Genomic DNA, 12,435 nt, shown 5'->3' with positions numbered 1-12,435 from the left:
AGACCTCTCTGTGATTTCTTTGGGACTTAATGACTGTGGGAACCGGGCAGGACAGAAAGAGCAGTCAACACTTTTATCTCCACCTTTTTCTTTCTTCAAAATATATTTTCTTTATTCTTTGATAATTTCATGCATGTATACAGTGTATCTTATCCTATCCACCCTGATTTCTCCCTCCCACTCTCCCCCAGCATTCCCCACTGTATCCTCCTCCTGCCGTGATGTTGACTTCTGCCATCCAGGTTTTATGCAGGTAACCACAGCATCAGTGAGTTTGTTGGCACAACAACTACGTACTGAGCCAAAAGCAGCATCCATGGCAATCCTCCATACTCTCTGGCTTCTACAGTCTTTCATTCCACAATGTCCCCTGACCCTCAGGATTGTGGGATGGCTTGATATAAATGTCCCAATTGGGGCTAAACACTCAACAGTTAATTATTCTCAGCCCTTTGACCAGTTGTGAATCCTTGCATTAGCTGCTGCCCTCTGGCAAAAACAACCTCTCTGACCAAGGCTGAGGACAATACTAAGCTAGGTGTATAAACAGTAATATTTAGAAAGCAGTTTGATGATCTAATCATTTAGCAAAACAACACTAGCAGGTTAGACTTTAAGGCTCATAACCATCCAAACCACGGACTTTTAATCAGGTTGACAATATCAGGTCAATAAAGGGCAGAGTGGCAAATGCCGTGGATCTCCTGCCTGAGACGAACACTGGTTAGAATTTTGCCGGTAATCCACAGTCACATGGCGATACACAGATGAATAGAAATGGATTAAATTAAGATGTAAGAATTAGCCAATAAGAAGTTAGAGCTAATGGGCCAGACATTGTTTAAATGAATACAGTTTCTGTGTGGTTATTTTGGGTGTAAGATAGCTGGACGACTGGGATGACAAGCAGCCTGCTCCTCCTGTTACATAGGGCTGTCCTGGTGAGTGTGTTCTGGCAGGTGGGCCAATCTACAGCGGGTGGAATGTTAGGCATTTTCTTTGAATTGTCTGTTCTTCAGTGGAGGTTGAGTGATCTCAGCTTGTGGTTCTTCCTGCAACTAGATATTGCTTCAGGGTAAACTCCTGAGACTCAGGCCTCCATTTAAATTTAATGATGGCCTGAGTCCTACTCTGGCAGGTGATAATGGTTGGAAGTAAAAAACTTCCTTTGTGTGACCTGCCCCTACGTAGCTTATATTGGCTGGCTCCCACAGATAATTCTGTGAGGAACCTTAGTGTTAGGGTTATAGGTACAACCCACTATTCTTGGCTTCATTTGAACTGCTTACTTTTTTAAAATTTATTTTTAGTGTGTGTGTGTGTGTGTGTGTGTGTGTGTGTGTGCATGTGTGTTTGATTTGTGTGTGAGTGCAGGCATTTGCACTTATGTGACTGTCAGAGGACAGCCTTCAGGAGTCGGTCCCCACTTCCCACTTTGTTGGGGTAGGGTCTTCGGGCATCGCCATCCGCCATCCATGCTCCAGGCTAGCTGGAGGTCTCCTGTCTTCACCTCCTATCTTGCCACAGCAGGGCTGTGGTTACAGATGTGAGTCACTGCCATCTTATTCTTTCATGTGGGCTCTTGGATATTCCCTGATCTGATGCAAGGCATTGGGTTTGCATGGAAAGTGCTTTTTATCTGCAGAGCTATCTTTTTGACCTCATTAGATATTTTATTTGAGGCAGAGTCTTACTATGTAGCCCTAGCTGTCCTGAAATTTGCTACGTAGACCAGGCTGACCTCAGACTCAAAGAGATCTGCCTGCCTCTGCCTTTGTTGTGCTGGAATTAAAGATGTGCCTGTAATGGATTAAAAATGATGCAGGATTCCTGGCGGCAGGCAGCAGAAACGCTGTAGGTCCCCAAGTGGTGGCAGCGGGCCCTGAGAGCAGCCAGTCCCAGGCAGGGATGGCTTGCGGGTCCCTGAGCTGTGGCTGGTACCGGGCAGGGAGACACGCTGCAGGCATGAGACAGAGACATGGATAGGCATGCCATGCAGAGTGAGGTTGGATATTTATTCATTGAGTTATGGAGAGGGAAGGAAGGAGAAGGGGGAGAAGAGGAGAGAGAGAGAGAGAGAGAGAGAGAGAGAGAGAGAGAGAGAGAGAGAGAGGAGAGGAGAGAAGGGAGACACAGAGAAGCTGCCTTTCCGGAGGGAGATGGAAAAGAGAGAGAGAACTCAGGCTGGAAGCTAAGATCAGCTTGTCTCAGCAGAAGGGGGAGGGAGTGGGCATGGATTATCTCTTAAAGAGACAGAACAATCATTACAGTGCCCCCAAGCCCAGCCCATTTGAACTATTTTAATCACTTCAGTTTTACCTTCTCTGTTTTACTTCTAAGCCTTTAAAATATTTTGTTCTATTTCTTAGTGGTTTGTTGTTGTTGTTACATATGGGTTTGTTTCTAGGGAAGAATAACTGCCTACCCTCTCCTTTAAGTTTCCAAAGACAAATCCAAGTAGGAGTCCTTCAAAGTTTGCCCTGGAGGGCCAATAAATTTATTGAGCTGTCTTACAAGGATTGGTGAGGGGTTGCTTATGGAAACATGAGTGACCCCAAGAGTTGCCAGACTGGAAAGCCTCTACTCAGCTTGGACAGAGTTCCCACTGGTTAATTTCCCTCTCTTCCCTACCTATACTGTCGAGCACACCTCAGGCACACCCCTGTATTTAGGACAAAATTCCATATAAATGGCAGGAAGAAGTGGCTGGGATCTCAGGGAGGATCTTTTTTTTTTTTTTTTTTTTTTGTTTTTCGAGACAGGGTTTCTCTGTGGCTTTGGAGCCTGTCCTGGAACTAGCTCTTGTAGACCAGGCTGGTCTCGAACTCACAGAGATCCTCCTGCCTCTGCCTCCCGAGTGCTGGGATTAAAGGCGTGCGCCACCACCGCCCGGCTCTCAGGGAGGATCTTATGACCATCCTTACCTACTTCTTCTCGTAGGGAAAGTTCGGCGATAACAGTCCTGCTGTGGATGGTCGTCCCCGGTAGCAGGTACTGCTGTCTGATGAAGATGGTCGCTATTTACTCTAGGAGCTGTGCCCTGCAACACTTGCTAATAATAGAGTCACTTTAAAAACAAACAAACAAAAACATATTCCTTTATATACCACCATCCACAGATAGGATCTCTCAAGACATTGATTGATTGATTGATTGATTGATTGATTGATTGATTGATTAATATTTAGAGACAGGGTCTCATTGAGTACCCCTGGCTGGCTTGAGACCATGTAGACTAGGTTGACCTCGAACTCACAGTGCTCTGCTTGCTTCTGCTTCTTGATGGTAAGATTAAAGATTTGTGCCCCACACCCAGTTTTCCGTACCCCAGGTTTGCTTGGGACTGGAAGCAGATTCTGCCTGTATGTGCAGCTGATCTTAGTTTATTCTACTGTTTGTTACTATTGTTGTTGTTTTTATTATTGTCATTATTGTTGCTGTGTGTATGTATGTGCTAGGGATTGAATATGGGGCTTTCTTTTCTTTTGGTTTCTTTTTGAGACAGGGGTTCTCTGTAGCTTTGGAACCTGTCCTGGAACTGTCCTGGAACCAGGCTGTCTTCGCACTCACAGAGCTCCTTCGGCCTCTGTCTCCCGATTGCTGGGATTAAAGGTGTGCACCACTACCTCCCAGTGAACATGGAACTTTCAAAATGTTAAACACATACTCCATTATTTTTACTTTTTGTTTTTTTTTCAGGACAAGATTTATTTTTGTGTGTAGACCAATGCTAGTCTTGAACTCATAGAGCTGTGGGTGCTGGAACTAGAGGTGTGCATCACCATGCCTAGGTTCCTTTTAATTTGAGACAGGATCTTTCTAAATTGCCCGGACGGGACTTGACCTTTTCAATCTTCCTGCCTCAGTCTCCCTAAAGTAGCTGGTATTACATATCTACAATGCCAGGCTTGCAACACATAATTTATAATGTAAGAATATTGGCCTCCACCTCCCTCCTCTCCTTTACCATTTCAGCTAGGATGGTTTCCAAGGCTAGGAACATTGTACTCTGTTCTCTGTGATTGAAATCTTTGGACACAGGAGATCATGTTGGCAGACCTATAATCCCAACACTTTGGGCTAGGAGGCAGGGGGATCAGAAGTTCAAGACCAGCATTAGTTACCTAGTAAGTCTGAAAGCAGTCTGGGTTGCATGATACCTTTTCTCAAAAAGAAAGAAAGAAAGAAAGAAAGAAGGGAGGGAGGGAGGGAGGGAGGGAGCAATAGTAGCAGCCCACAGATTGCCCAATGGGTAAAGGTGCTTCCAACCCTGATTGTTAGGATTTTTTCCTAACACGAGCTCTCTGCCTACGCAAAATCCCAATCAAGCCAAATCAAAATAAGCCAAATTAAGAAATATCTAGGTTTAATGGGATTCCTGCACTCTCGGGTGGCCCCGAGGTGGAACCAGGAGGCTGGAAAGGTTACAACCAACAGGAGGAAGGAAAAGAGACCATGTGATCCTCTTTTGGGCATTCACTTAAATACCCTGTGGGAGTGGTCCTGATCCCACCCCCCCCAGGGAGGAGTCAGAATCTGGCATGCTGGGATTTGGAGTCCAGACCAATACAACTCTCAGGCCTGAGGGCTGGGATGGATGAGAGGGGCTGAGGTCTATGCTCCCAATTTAACATTGATGACCTGAGTTTAATTCCCTGGACCCACAAAGTGGAAGGAAAGAATCAATTTCAATAAGTTGTCTTCTGATGCCCTTTGTGCACATGTACAGATCACATAAAATTAGCTGTGGTGGTGCATGTCTGTAATCCAAGGAGACAAAAGGAGGCACAAGGATCAAAGTTCAAATTCATCCTAGTATATACACAGAATGAAATCAGCCTGAGCTATACAAGACCCTGTCTCAAAAAAAAAAATGCTACTTCATGTTGACATTATGAGCCCCCCCCCCTTTTTCTGCGTCAGGCTGGTCTCAGACCCCCTCTGTGTAGCTGAAGATGACCTTGAGTTCCTGATCCACCCTGCCTCTATCTCCTCGGCTGGGGTCACTGGTGGTTGACACCGTGCTTGTGGTGGTTTGACACCCTGCTTGTCTATGAGTCTATTTTTGAAGTAGAGAATGAAGGGATATTAGCAAAGGGAAGGGAACAAAATCTTGGCTTCCCCAGGCTAGCTCATAGCACAGACAGAATGACAGAAAACTCATCTCCTTACTCCCCCCCCCACCCCAAACCTGCCCAAGTCTCACTCAGAGTAGTCAGGAAGTGAAAGGGTCCTAGGGACCAGAATGTACCCTTCACTTTGCCAGGGCAATCATTTATCCAAAAGGGGTCAATGATTGGCCCAGGTAGGGTTTGGGCGCCTCATTCCTTGAGCTGGGCCTTCAGAAGCAGGGGTACGAACTTAATTTGGAGGGCACACCCTTTCAAGCCAGCTCTTCAAAGTCTCTGGTCTTGACCGGTTTCTCCAGTGGAACACAGATCTCCCACCTCCCACCAAAAGCTGCTAGATAGAGCTGCATTCACTCAGGAGATCAAAGAGGAAGCCGCTGGATTACTCACGCTACCACAGCTCAACCAGGATTCCCAGGGAAAGGCAAAGGTTCACTAGCCCAACCTCCGCCCTCAGCCAACCGTTTCTCCCTGCCTGCTTTTTTTTCCGTTTCCAAGGCAAGACAGAGGAAGCAACCCACCAGGACCTCTCTTCTCCCTCTGGAGAAGAGATTGTTCAAGACAACGTGGGACTAGAAGGTGTGGGAGTTTTGTACCAGTCTGGTTAACCCAGTGCCCAGATCCAGAAACTGGCAGTCATTTCTTCTAAGTCTTGATGCACATCCTTTCTGCGTTACAAGCTAGAATATATCCCAGAGGGCACAGCTGGAGTGTTGAGTCTCTCGCAAGTCTTTGCTCCTTTGGAGCTTAGGGGAGCAGCTAAGGAAATTATGCTTCAGGCCCCAAGCTAGGGCAGAAATGAGGGCAGGATACAACAGACTCCAGTCCCTGATGCCACCAGATCTTGTCTACCGGGTACTCTTCTCGGACTGACACGATATAGAGAAGGGAGGACGCCACGAGAGGAGCAGGGTTGAACTAATGCCGATACCTGGCCTTGGGCCACGCTAGATCCCCGGTTCCAGGGTACAGAGGGGCTCACCCAACAGACCGGTTAATTCCGACGGCCTCTCCTCTTCCCAGAGGCCCTCTGTTCCAGCTGGCAGGCCTCAGGGTCACTCGCTCTGTAGTTCACCACCCGGAAAGTCCCCACGTGACCCACGATCTACCGGGCACCCGGGACCCATAAGCCTTGAAGTTGCTATCTGGCTTATTATAGACCCCTGATTGGTTTCCTGTTTATGAAGCTCCTCGGCCCTCCAATCTTAGCCGGGTGATGTTTGCGGGGAGGCCTTGTATCGTACTGCAGAGCGAGATTTGGGATCCCCGAAAACAAAAACAAAGAGAAACAGGGGTGGTTCTTCCAGGGCGGGATTGGAGGACTGCCGTTCCCACGCGAAGGTGGCCCTGGACGCGGAGTCGCCACTTCCCGGCCTCTCCTCGCCCCGCCCCGCCCCGCCCCGCGGGGACCCAGTCCTCCTCACCCCATAGGCAGAGCGACCCTCCCGCCTCCTCGCCTTTTTCTTCTTCTTTAGCCCCCGCCTTTTCACTTTCAAAGTTTATTCCGGGCCGGGACCTGCGGCGAAAGAGAGCCATGACTGTCTACCTCGGGATGCTGCGCCTCGGGAGGCTGTATATCGCGAGCCTGGGGGCGCAGGGGCCCCGGACGCTGTTCTCTCGGCCTTGGCAGAACTCGAAATGGCACTGTGTCCGCCCTCTCAGGTACCCCGAGCAGATCCCCGAAAAGAGAGGGGGCTGGGCGGTCCCGAGGAGGAGGGAACTTGGGAGTTCTGCAGAGCTTGGCAGGGATTGACCCCACTCTGGGTGGCCCTTACTTGCACTACCCTACCACCTAGGCAAAGGGAATAGCGGGCCCGGCTGGGGTCTGGGACTGCTGCTGATAACTGCAGTAGTCCTAGACTAAGTTCAAATTCTAAATCAGGATTCTGTATGCGTCCCGTATAGTACACAAAGCCAGGACTTTTAATAGTACACCCGAGGAACAAGCTGAGAGCTGCCAGGACACTCTTAGCTGTATCCGCTTCAGTGAAAAACTTGGGACTGTTTAGGAGTCCTCAGGGCACTGAGTATGGCAGTGCTTTCTTTTCTCTGTTTTCTTTTCTTTCTTTTTTCTTTTTCAAGACAGGGTTTCTGTGTGTAGCCCTGGCTATCCTGGAACCCTCTCTGTAGACCAGGCTGGCCTCGAACTCACAGCGATCTGCCTGCCTCTTCCACCCGGCTTCTTCCCTCTGTTTTCAATCATTGCCACATACTTCTGGGTCTGTTTCCTCGGTGCAAGCGCCGGGAAGGGGGTTGGCAGGAGAGGGTTGATTGAATAAAGCTAATGTGGCCAGGCACTGCAGGGACAGATTGCCGTGGGAAAAGCCAAGGTTGGGAGAGCTGCCTGTGCCAAAAGGTTGAGTGGTGGTTTCTTCAGCATCCAGCAGGGGGAAGGCCTGCACGTAGCTGAACATGCTCTGACACACAATCTGGCCAGCTAGCAAGCCTGTTGTCCATACTATTCCGACTGTGGTTGTGGGCAGGAGAAGTAAAGACTCAGTCAAGAGAGGGATATATCTCTGCAAAACAGGTTTAAAAGACACTACTAAGGCCATGAGGCAGAGGCAGGCAGATCTCTGAGTTTGAGGCCAGCCTGGTCTACAGAGCTAGTTCCAGAACCACCAGGGCTACACAAAGAAGCCTTGTCTCCAACTCCCTGCCCCCAATAAAAGAGACATTTCTGAGAAGGAATTGGACAGATAAGTTGGAAGATGCCTTTTTGACTGGAACTTTCAGATTACGACCTTCTGAAAACTAAGAAGCAAGCAGTGGTGTGTGTGTGTGTGTGTGTGTGTGTGTGTGTGTGTGTGTGTGTATGAGAGAGAGAGAGAGAGAGAGAGAGAGAGAGAGAGAGAGAGAGAGAGAGATATGCATGCTGAACAGGCACTGTCCCACTAAGGACTATGCCCAACCCCTGTGAAACCCTTTAACATCTCTCTGCCTCATTTCCTCAGGAGACCTAGGGGATTTTTACGGCTGGGTGGTGAAATGGGGCCCACTGGAGGGATGGGGGTCACTATTTAAGGGAGGTTCTCCCACCTCTCCTCTCTATTGTCTCCCTAGGCTAACTTGACCCTTCCCCGTCCCTAGTTGACCTGTCTTACCTTTGAACTCCTGAGTATCCCGCAAGCTGTGAGGACTCTGAAAAGTGACTCCCCAAAGTACATATAGTTGTTGCCACTAAATCAGATCCAGTGTTACATAACTGCGCTTTGATTTTTGTGTGTGTGGTTCATGTGGACGTGTATGTACATACCGGTGCACATGTGTGTCCATGCACATGTGTTTTAAGTGCAGGTGAAGGCAACTGCTCATTGCCGGGTGCTCTCCTCTCTCTACTTCACTGTTTCGAGCTTAGGGTCTTTGACTGAGCCTGGAGCTCACCGATTTGGCGAGGCTGGCTAGCCAATGCCTTCTAGGGCTCTTTCCTTCTCTGTCCCCCTCTGCCTAGCACTGAGAGGTTACAGATGGCTGAGCCACTGTGCCCAGCTTTTGTGCGAGTGCAGGCGATCCGAACTCAGTTCCTTCTGCCTGCACAGCAGATACTTTGCTGACTGAACCATTTCCTTAGCCCCAACATTCCTGACCGCTGACATTTTCCTGTGTAAACAAAGCAGGTCACTTACTTGCCTCAGGCCTGTGACCTCTGAGGCTTTCTGTGACAGGCCTCAGAGAAACTGTGTCCAGAAGAGACAGACCTATTTATCCAAGAGAGGGGGGGGAAAAGATTTTTCTCCTCATTGGTTCCAGCTTCTTCCCTTTCCTCTCATATTTGCATCCTTCCTTGCTCTCTGTGGGCACTTTTGTGTGGTTTGTCCCCTAGCCTCCCCTGCAGAAGCCTCCCCTCAGCCATCTCAAATATTCAGCTCACATCTCTCTCAGGGCATTCCGTCCCTGTGCCTAGCACCTCGGCCACAGCACTCAGACCAGAACAGCTGGTGCGAGGACGAAGGGAACCAAAGGGGAGCAATAGTTCGACAGTGTTCCAGGCATGATGATGTGTGTGGGAAACTGTTGTTCCCTCCGCCCCCCCCCCCCTCTCTCTGATGAGGTTAGAGGCAGGCTTTGCTGCTACCCAGCACACCCGGTCACTCACCCCAGATCCTTATTTGGGTTGTGTTTGTGTTTTGGGGGCAGGGTCTTAGTGTGTAACCCAGGCTGACCTGCTACTTGAAGCCATCAATCTTCCTGCCTCAGCCTTGGGAGGCCTGTGTCATCATGCCCGGGTCAGGTTGCTGGTTTTGCTGAACAGGAAAGAACAAGAATTTGAAGCAAGCTTGTCTTGGCTGCTCTACATAGATGCAGCTGGATCCTCTACCCAGGCACGTGCTACCTAAGTAACATGTTACTTAGGGTGGTTAGTTTGTTGCTAATGAGTGCTTACCTGCAGGCTGGCTGTGGGTCGATCCAAAGAAGATTGCAGTTACTTTTTGCCTTTCCTTTGAGGTGCAGCTGACCCTGGATAGCTAAGATTTAGACTCGATTGGACCTTTGCAGTCCCATCAAAAGGCAGGAGTATTGAACCAGCCCCCATCCCTGACCCCAACCCTGACCCTTGACAGCTGGGGCTCTGCACAGTGGCCTCAAGGGGAAAGTCTGCGGCATGGAAGCCTGAACCTTAAGTGATTCAGGCTTTGGAAATGTCTCCCATCATCTTTTTTCTTCCTTCTTCCTTCCTTCCTTCCTTCCTTCCTTCCTTCCTTCCTTCCTCCCTCCCTCCCTCCCTCCCTCCCTCCCTCCCTCCCTTCTTTTTATTGGCAGTAACAGGAATCAAACACAGAATCTTGTACATGTTATGCAAATGGCATCCTCTGTCCACTTGTTTTGTAGGGAGAGTTTGTTATCTTCAAATAACAGTTGACCATATACTTTCCCTTTGTACCCATAAATACACTTCTACCAGCCGTTCCATTCAGGATGCTGAAAGTGAGTGTTCCACCAATCGAGTACTGTGTTCTAAGTCTTTATTGCAGCTCTGACTCCTATGGAGTTCTTTGTAGGTTGTAGGTTCCTTTAAGGGAGGGTATATTGAGTGATCATAGGACTTTATGGTATAATTACATATGGTAAATTGCATAGGTCTTAAATGTACTGCTCAGTGAATTTTAATGGTTTGTTTTCTATTGCTATAACTGAACGTCAGAGAACAGAGCAATTTGTAAGCCTCCCTTCAGAGGTTCATTTAGCTCAGAGTTCTGAAGGATGATGGGAGTCCAAGAACCTGGTGCCACTAGCATCTGCTTGGCACTGGTGAGGGCCATCCTGCTGGGTCATGACATGGCCGAGGGCATCACGTGGTGAGACCCTGAACACATGCCAGGGAGAGTCCTTTCAAAGAAAGCTACACTCCCTCTATAACCCATTAATCCACAAAAGCAGGACTGGATTACTCCATTTTCAAGTGCAGAGGCTTCATGATCCAAAGGTTACATCCTCTCTCTCTCTCTTTCTCTCTCTCTCTCTCTCTCTCTCTCTCTCTCTCTCTCTCTCTCTTTCTGAGACAAAGTTTCTCTGTGTAGCTTTGGAGCCTTACCTAGAACTCACTCTGTAGACCACGCTGGGCTCAAACTCGCAGAGATCCACCTGCCTCTTCCTCTATAGTGCTGGGATTAAAGGCGTGCGTCACCACTCCCTGGCTTCTCCCTTCCTTTCTTGTTTTATTTATTTTATTTTATAATTTTTAATAATTTACTTTTATGCACATGGATGGTCTTATCTGTGTGTATGTCTTTGCACTGCAGCCTTGCCTGGTGTCCTCAGAGGCCAGAAGAGGGCATCAGGTCCCTTGGAACTGGAATTTAAGATGGTTGTGAGCTACCATGTGGGTGGTACTTAATTCAGGTTCTTATTTGGATTTTGTCACAAGTACATGTTGGCTTTCTGGAATAATAGTTGCAGGTTGGTAGCTGGTGTAAGTATACTACCCTGTGTGCAGCAGATGAACACCAGAGCTTTCTGGTTGGAGGGGTAGCTTGATGGTGCTGTGTTCATCAAGCATGAGCCCTCTAGAAAAACAGCCAGTGTTTTTACTTGTTGAGACATCACTTTAGCTCCTTGTTGTTTCATCTTTGGAGAGAGGCCACAGACTCACAGCAATCCCCTGGCTTCAACCTCCCAATGCTGGAATTATAGCTATGAACTACCACACCCAGCTCTCCTTTTTATTTCTTCCTTCTCATTTATGTGGATTCCCCTTCTTCACTTAAATACTCGATGAGAACAATTTAAGGAAGATTTATGTCGGCTCAAGGTTTGAGGGTAAAGTCCATCACGGCAGGGAAGGCATGGCGGCATGAGCTCTGGTGGCAGAAGTGTGAAGCAGCTAGCTGGTCATATTGTGTCCACAGTCAGGAAATAAAGAGAAATGAATGCTGGCACTCAGCCCTCTTTCTCCTTTCTGTACAGTCAGGGATCCAGATGGCGCCACTCACACCCAGGTTAGCTTTGCTTCTCTCAGTTAAGCCTCTTTGGAAACATACTTAAAGACCCACTCCAGTCTCTGTGATTCCAAATCCAGTCAATTGTAACATGATTAACCAAACAGTGTGTGTGTGTGTGTGTGTGTGTGTGTGTGTGTGTGTGTGTGTGTGGTGTGTGTGTGTATGTGTATGAGCTCTGGTTTACAAACCCAGGGCCTTGCACATATTATGTAAGTGCTCAGCCATTGAGTTGGTTTCACCACCCTCAGGTTTAAGGGTTCTTTGTTTTGTTTTGTTTTAATTTACATATGATGTTCAACTTGTTCAGAGTTCATTTTTCCACCTGCTGAGGAAGTATTTATTTATTTGTGTGTGTTTGTCCATGCTTGACAATCTTCTTCCACCAGGGTCCTAGGGCCTGAACTCAGGTCTTCTTCAGGATTGTCCGAAAGGACCTTAAACTGCCGAGTCATCTCACCGTCACTGTCTCTGAGGTTTACTTTTAGGGAGAAGTGTTTGTGTTTGTTGGGTTGTTTTTATGGAGACAGGGTCTCATGCTATAGCCCAGGTTAGCCTCAAACTCATAATACCTCTCCTGCCTCAGTCTTGGAAATTCTGAATTATAAACATGAATTAAAAACCATAGGTCAAGTTCTCACTCACCCTGTAGCCAGGTTGGCCTGGAACTCTATAGAGACTCATGGCAGACTTCCTGCCTCACCCTCTTGTGTGGTAGGATTGTATGTGCATACCACCATGCTTGCTCTCTGAGGACCTTTTAAGAACATCACGTTAGCCGGGTGGTGGTGGCGCACGCCTTTAATCCCAGCACTCAGGAGGCAGAGGCAGGCGGATCTCTGTGAGTTCGAGACCAGCCTGGTCTACAA

General features: G+C 48.2%; 1 protein-coding gene across 1 annotated transcript in view; it reads left to right on the top strand.

The window, feature by feature from the left end:
• Positions 1 to 6,550: 6,550 nt before the first annotated feature.
• Positions 6,551 to 12,435, top strand: part of Acsf2 (acyl-CoA synthetase family member 2) — a 40,573-nt gene continuing 34,688 nt past the window's right edge. Inside the window, exon 1 of the mRNA XM_005350593.3 lies at positions 6,551 to 6,791. Within this exon, the coding sequence (XP_005350650.1) occupies positions 6,664 to 6,791 (128 nt within the window). The 5' untranslated portion in view covers positions 6,551 to 6,663. The remainder of the gene's footprint in view (positions 6,792 to 12,435) is intronic.

Source organism: Microtus ochrogaster, chromosome 7 (genome assembly GCF_000317375.1).
Source record: "Microtus ochrogaster isolate Prairie Vole_2 chromosome 7, MicOch1.0, whole genome shotgun sequence".
NCBI lineage: Eukaryota > Metazoa > Chordata > Mammalia > Rodentia > Cricetidae > Microtus > Microtus ochrogaster.
This window is presented reverse-complemented; position numbering and strand designations above follow the sequence as displayed.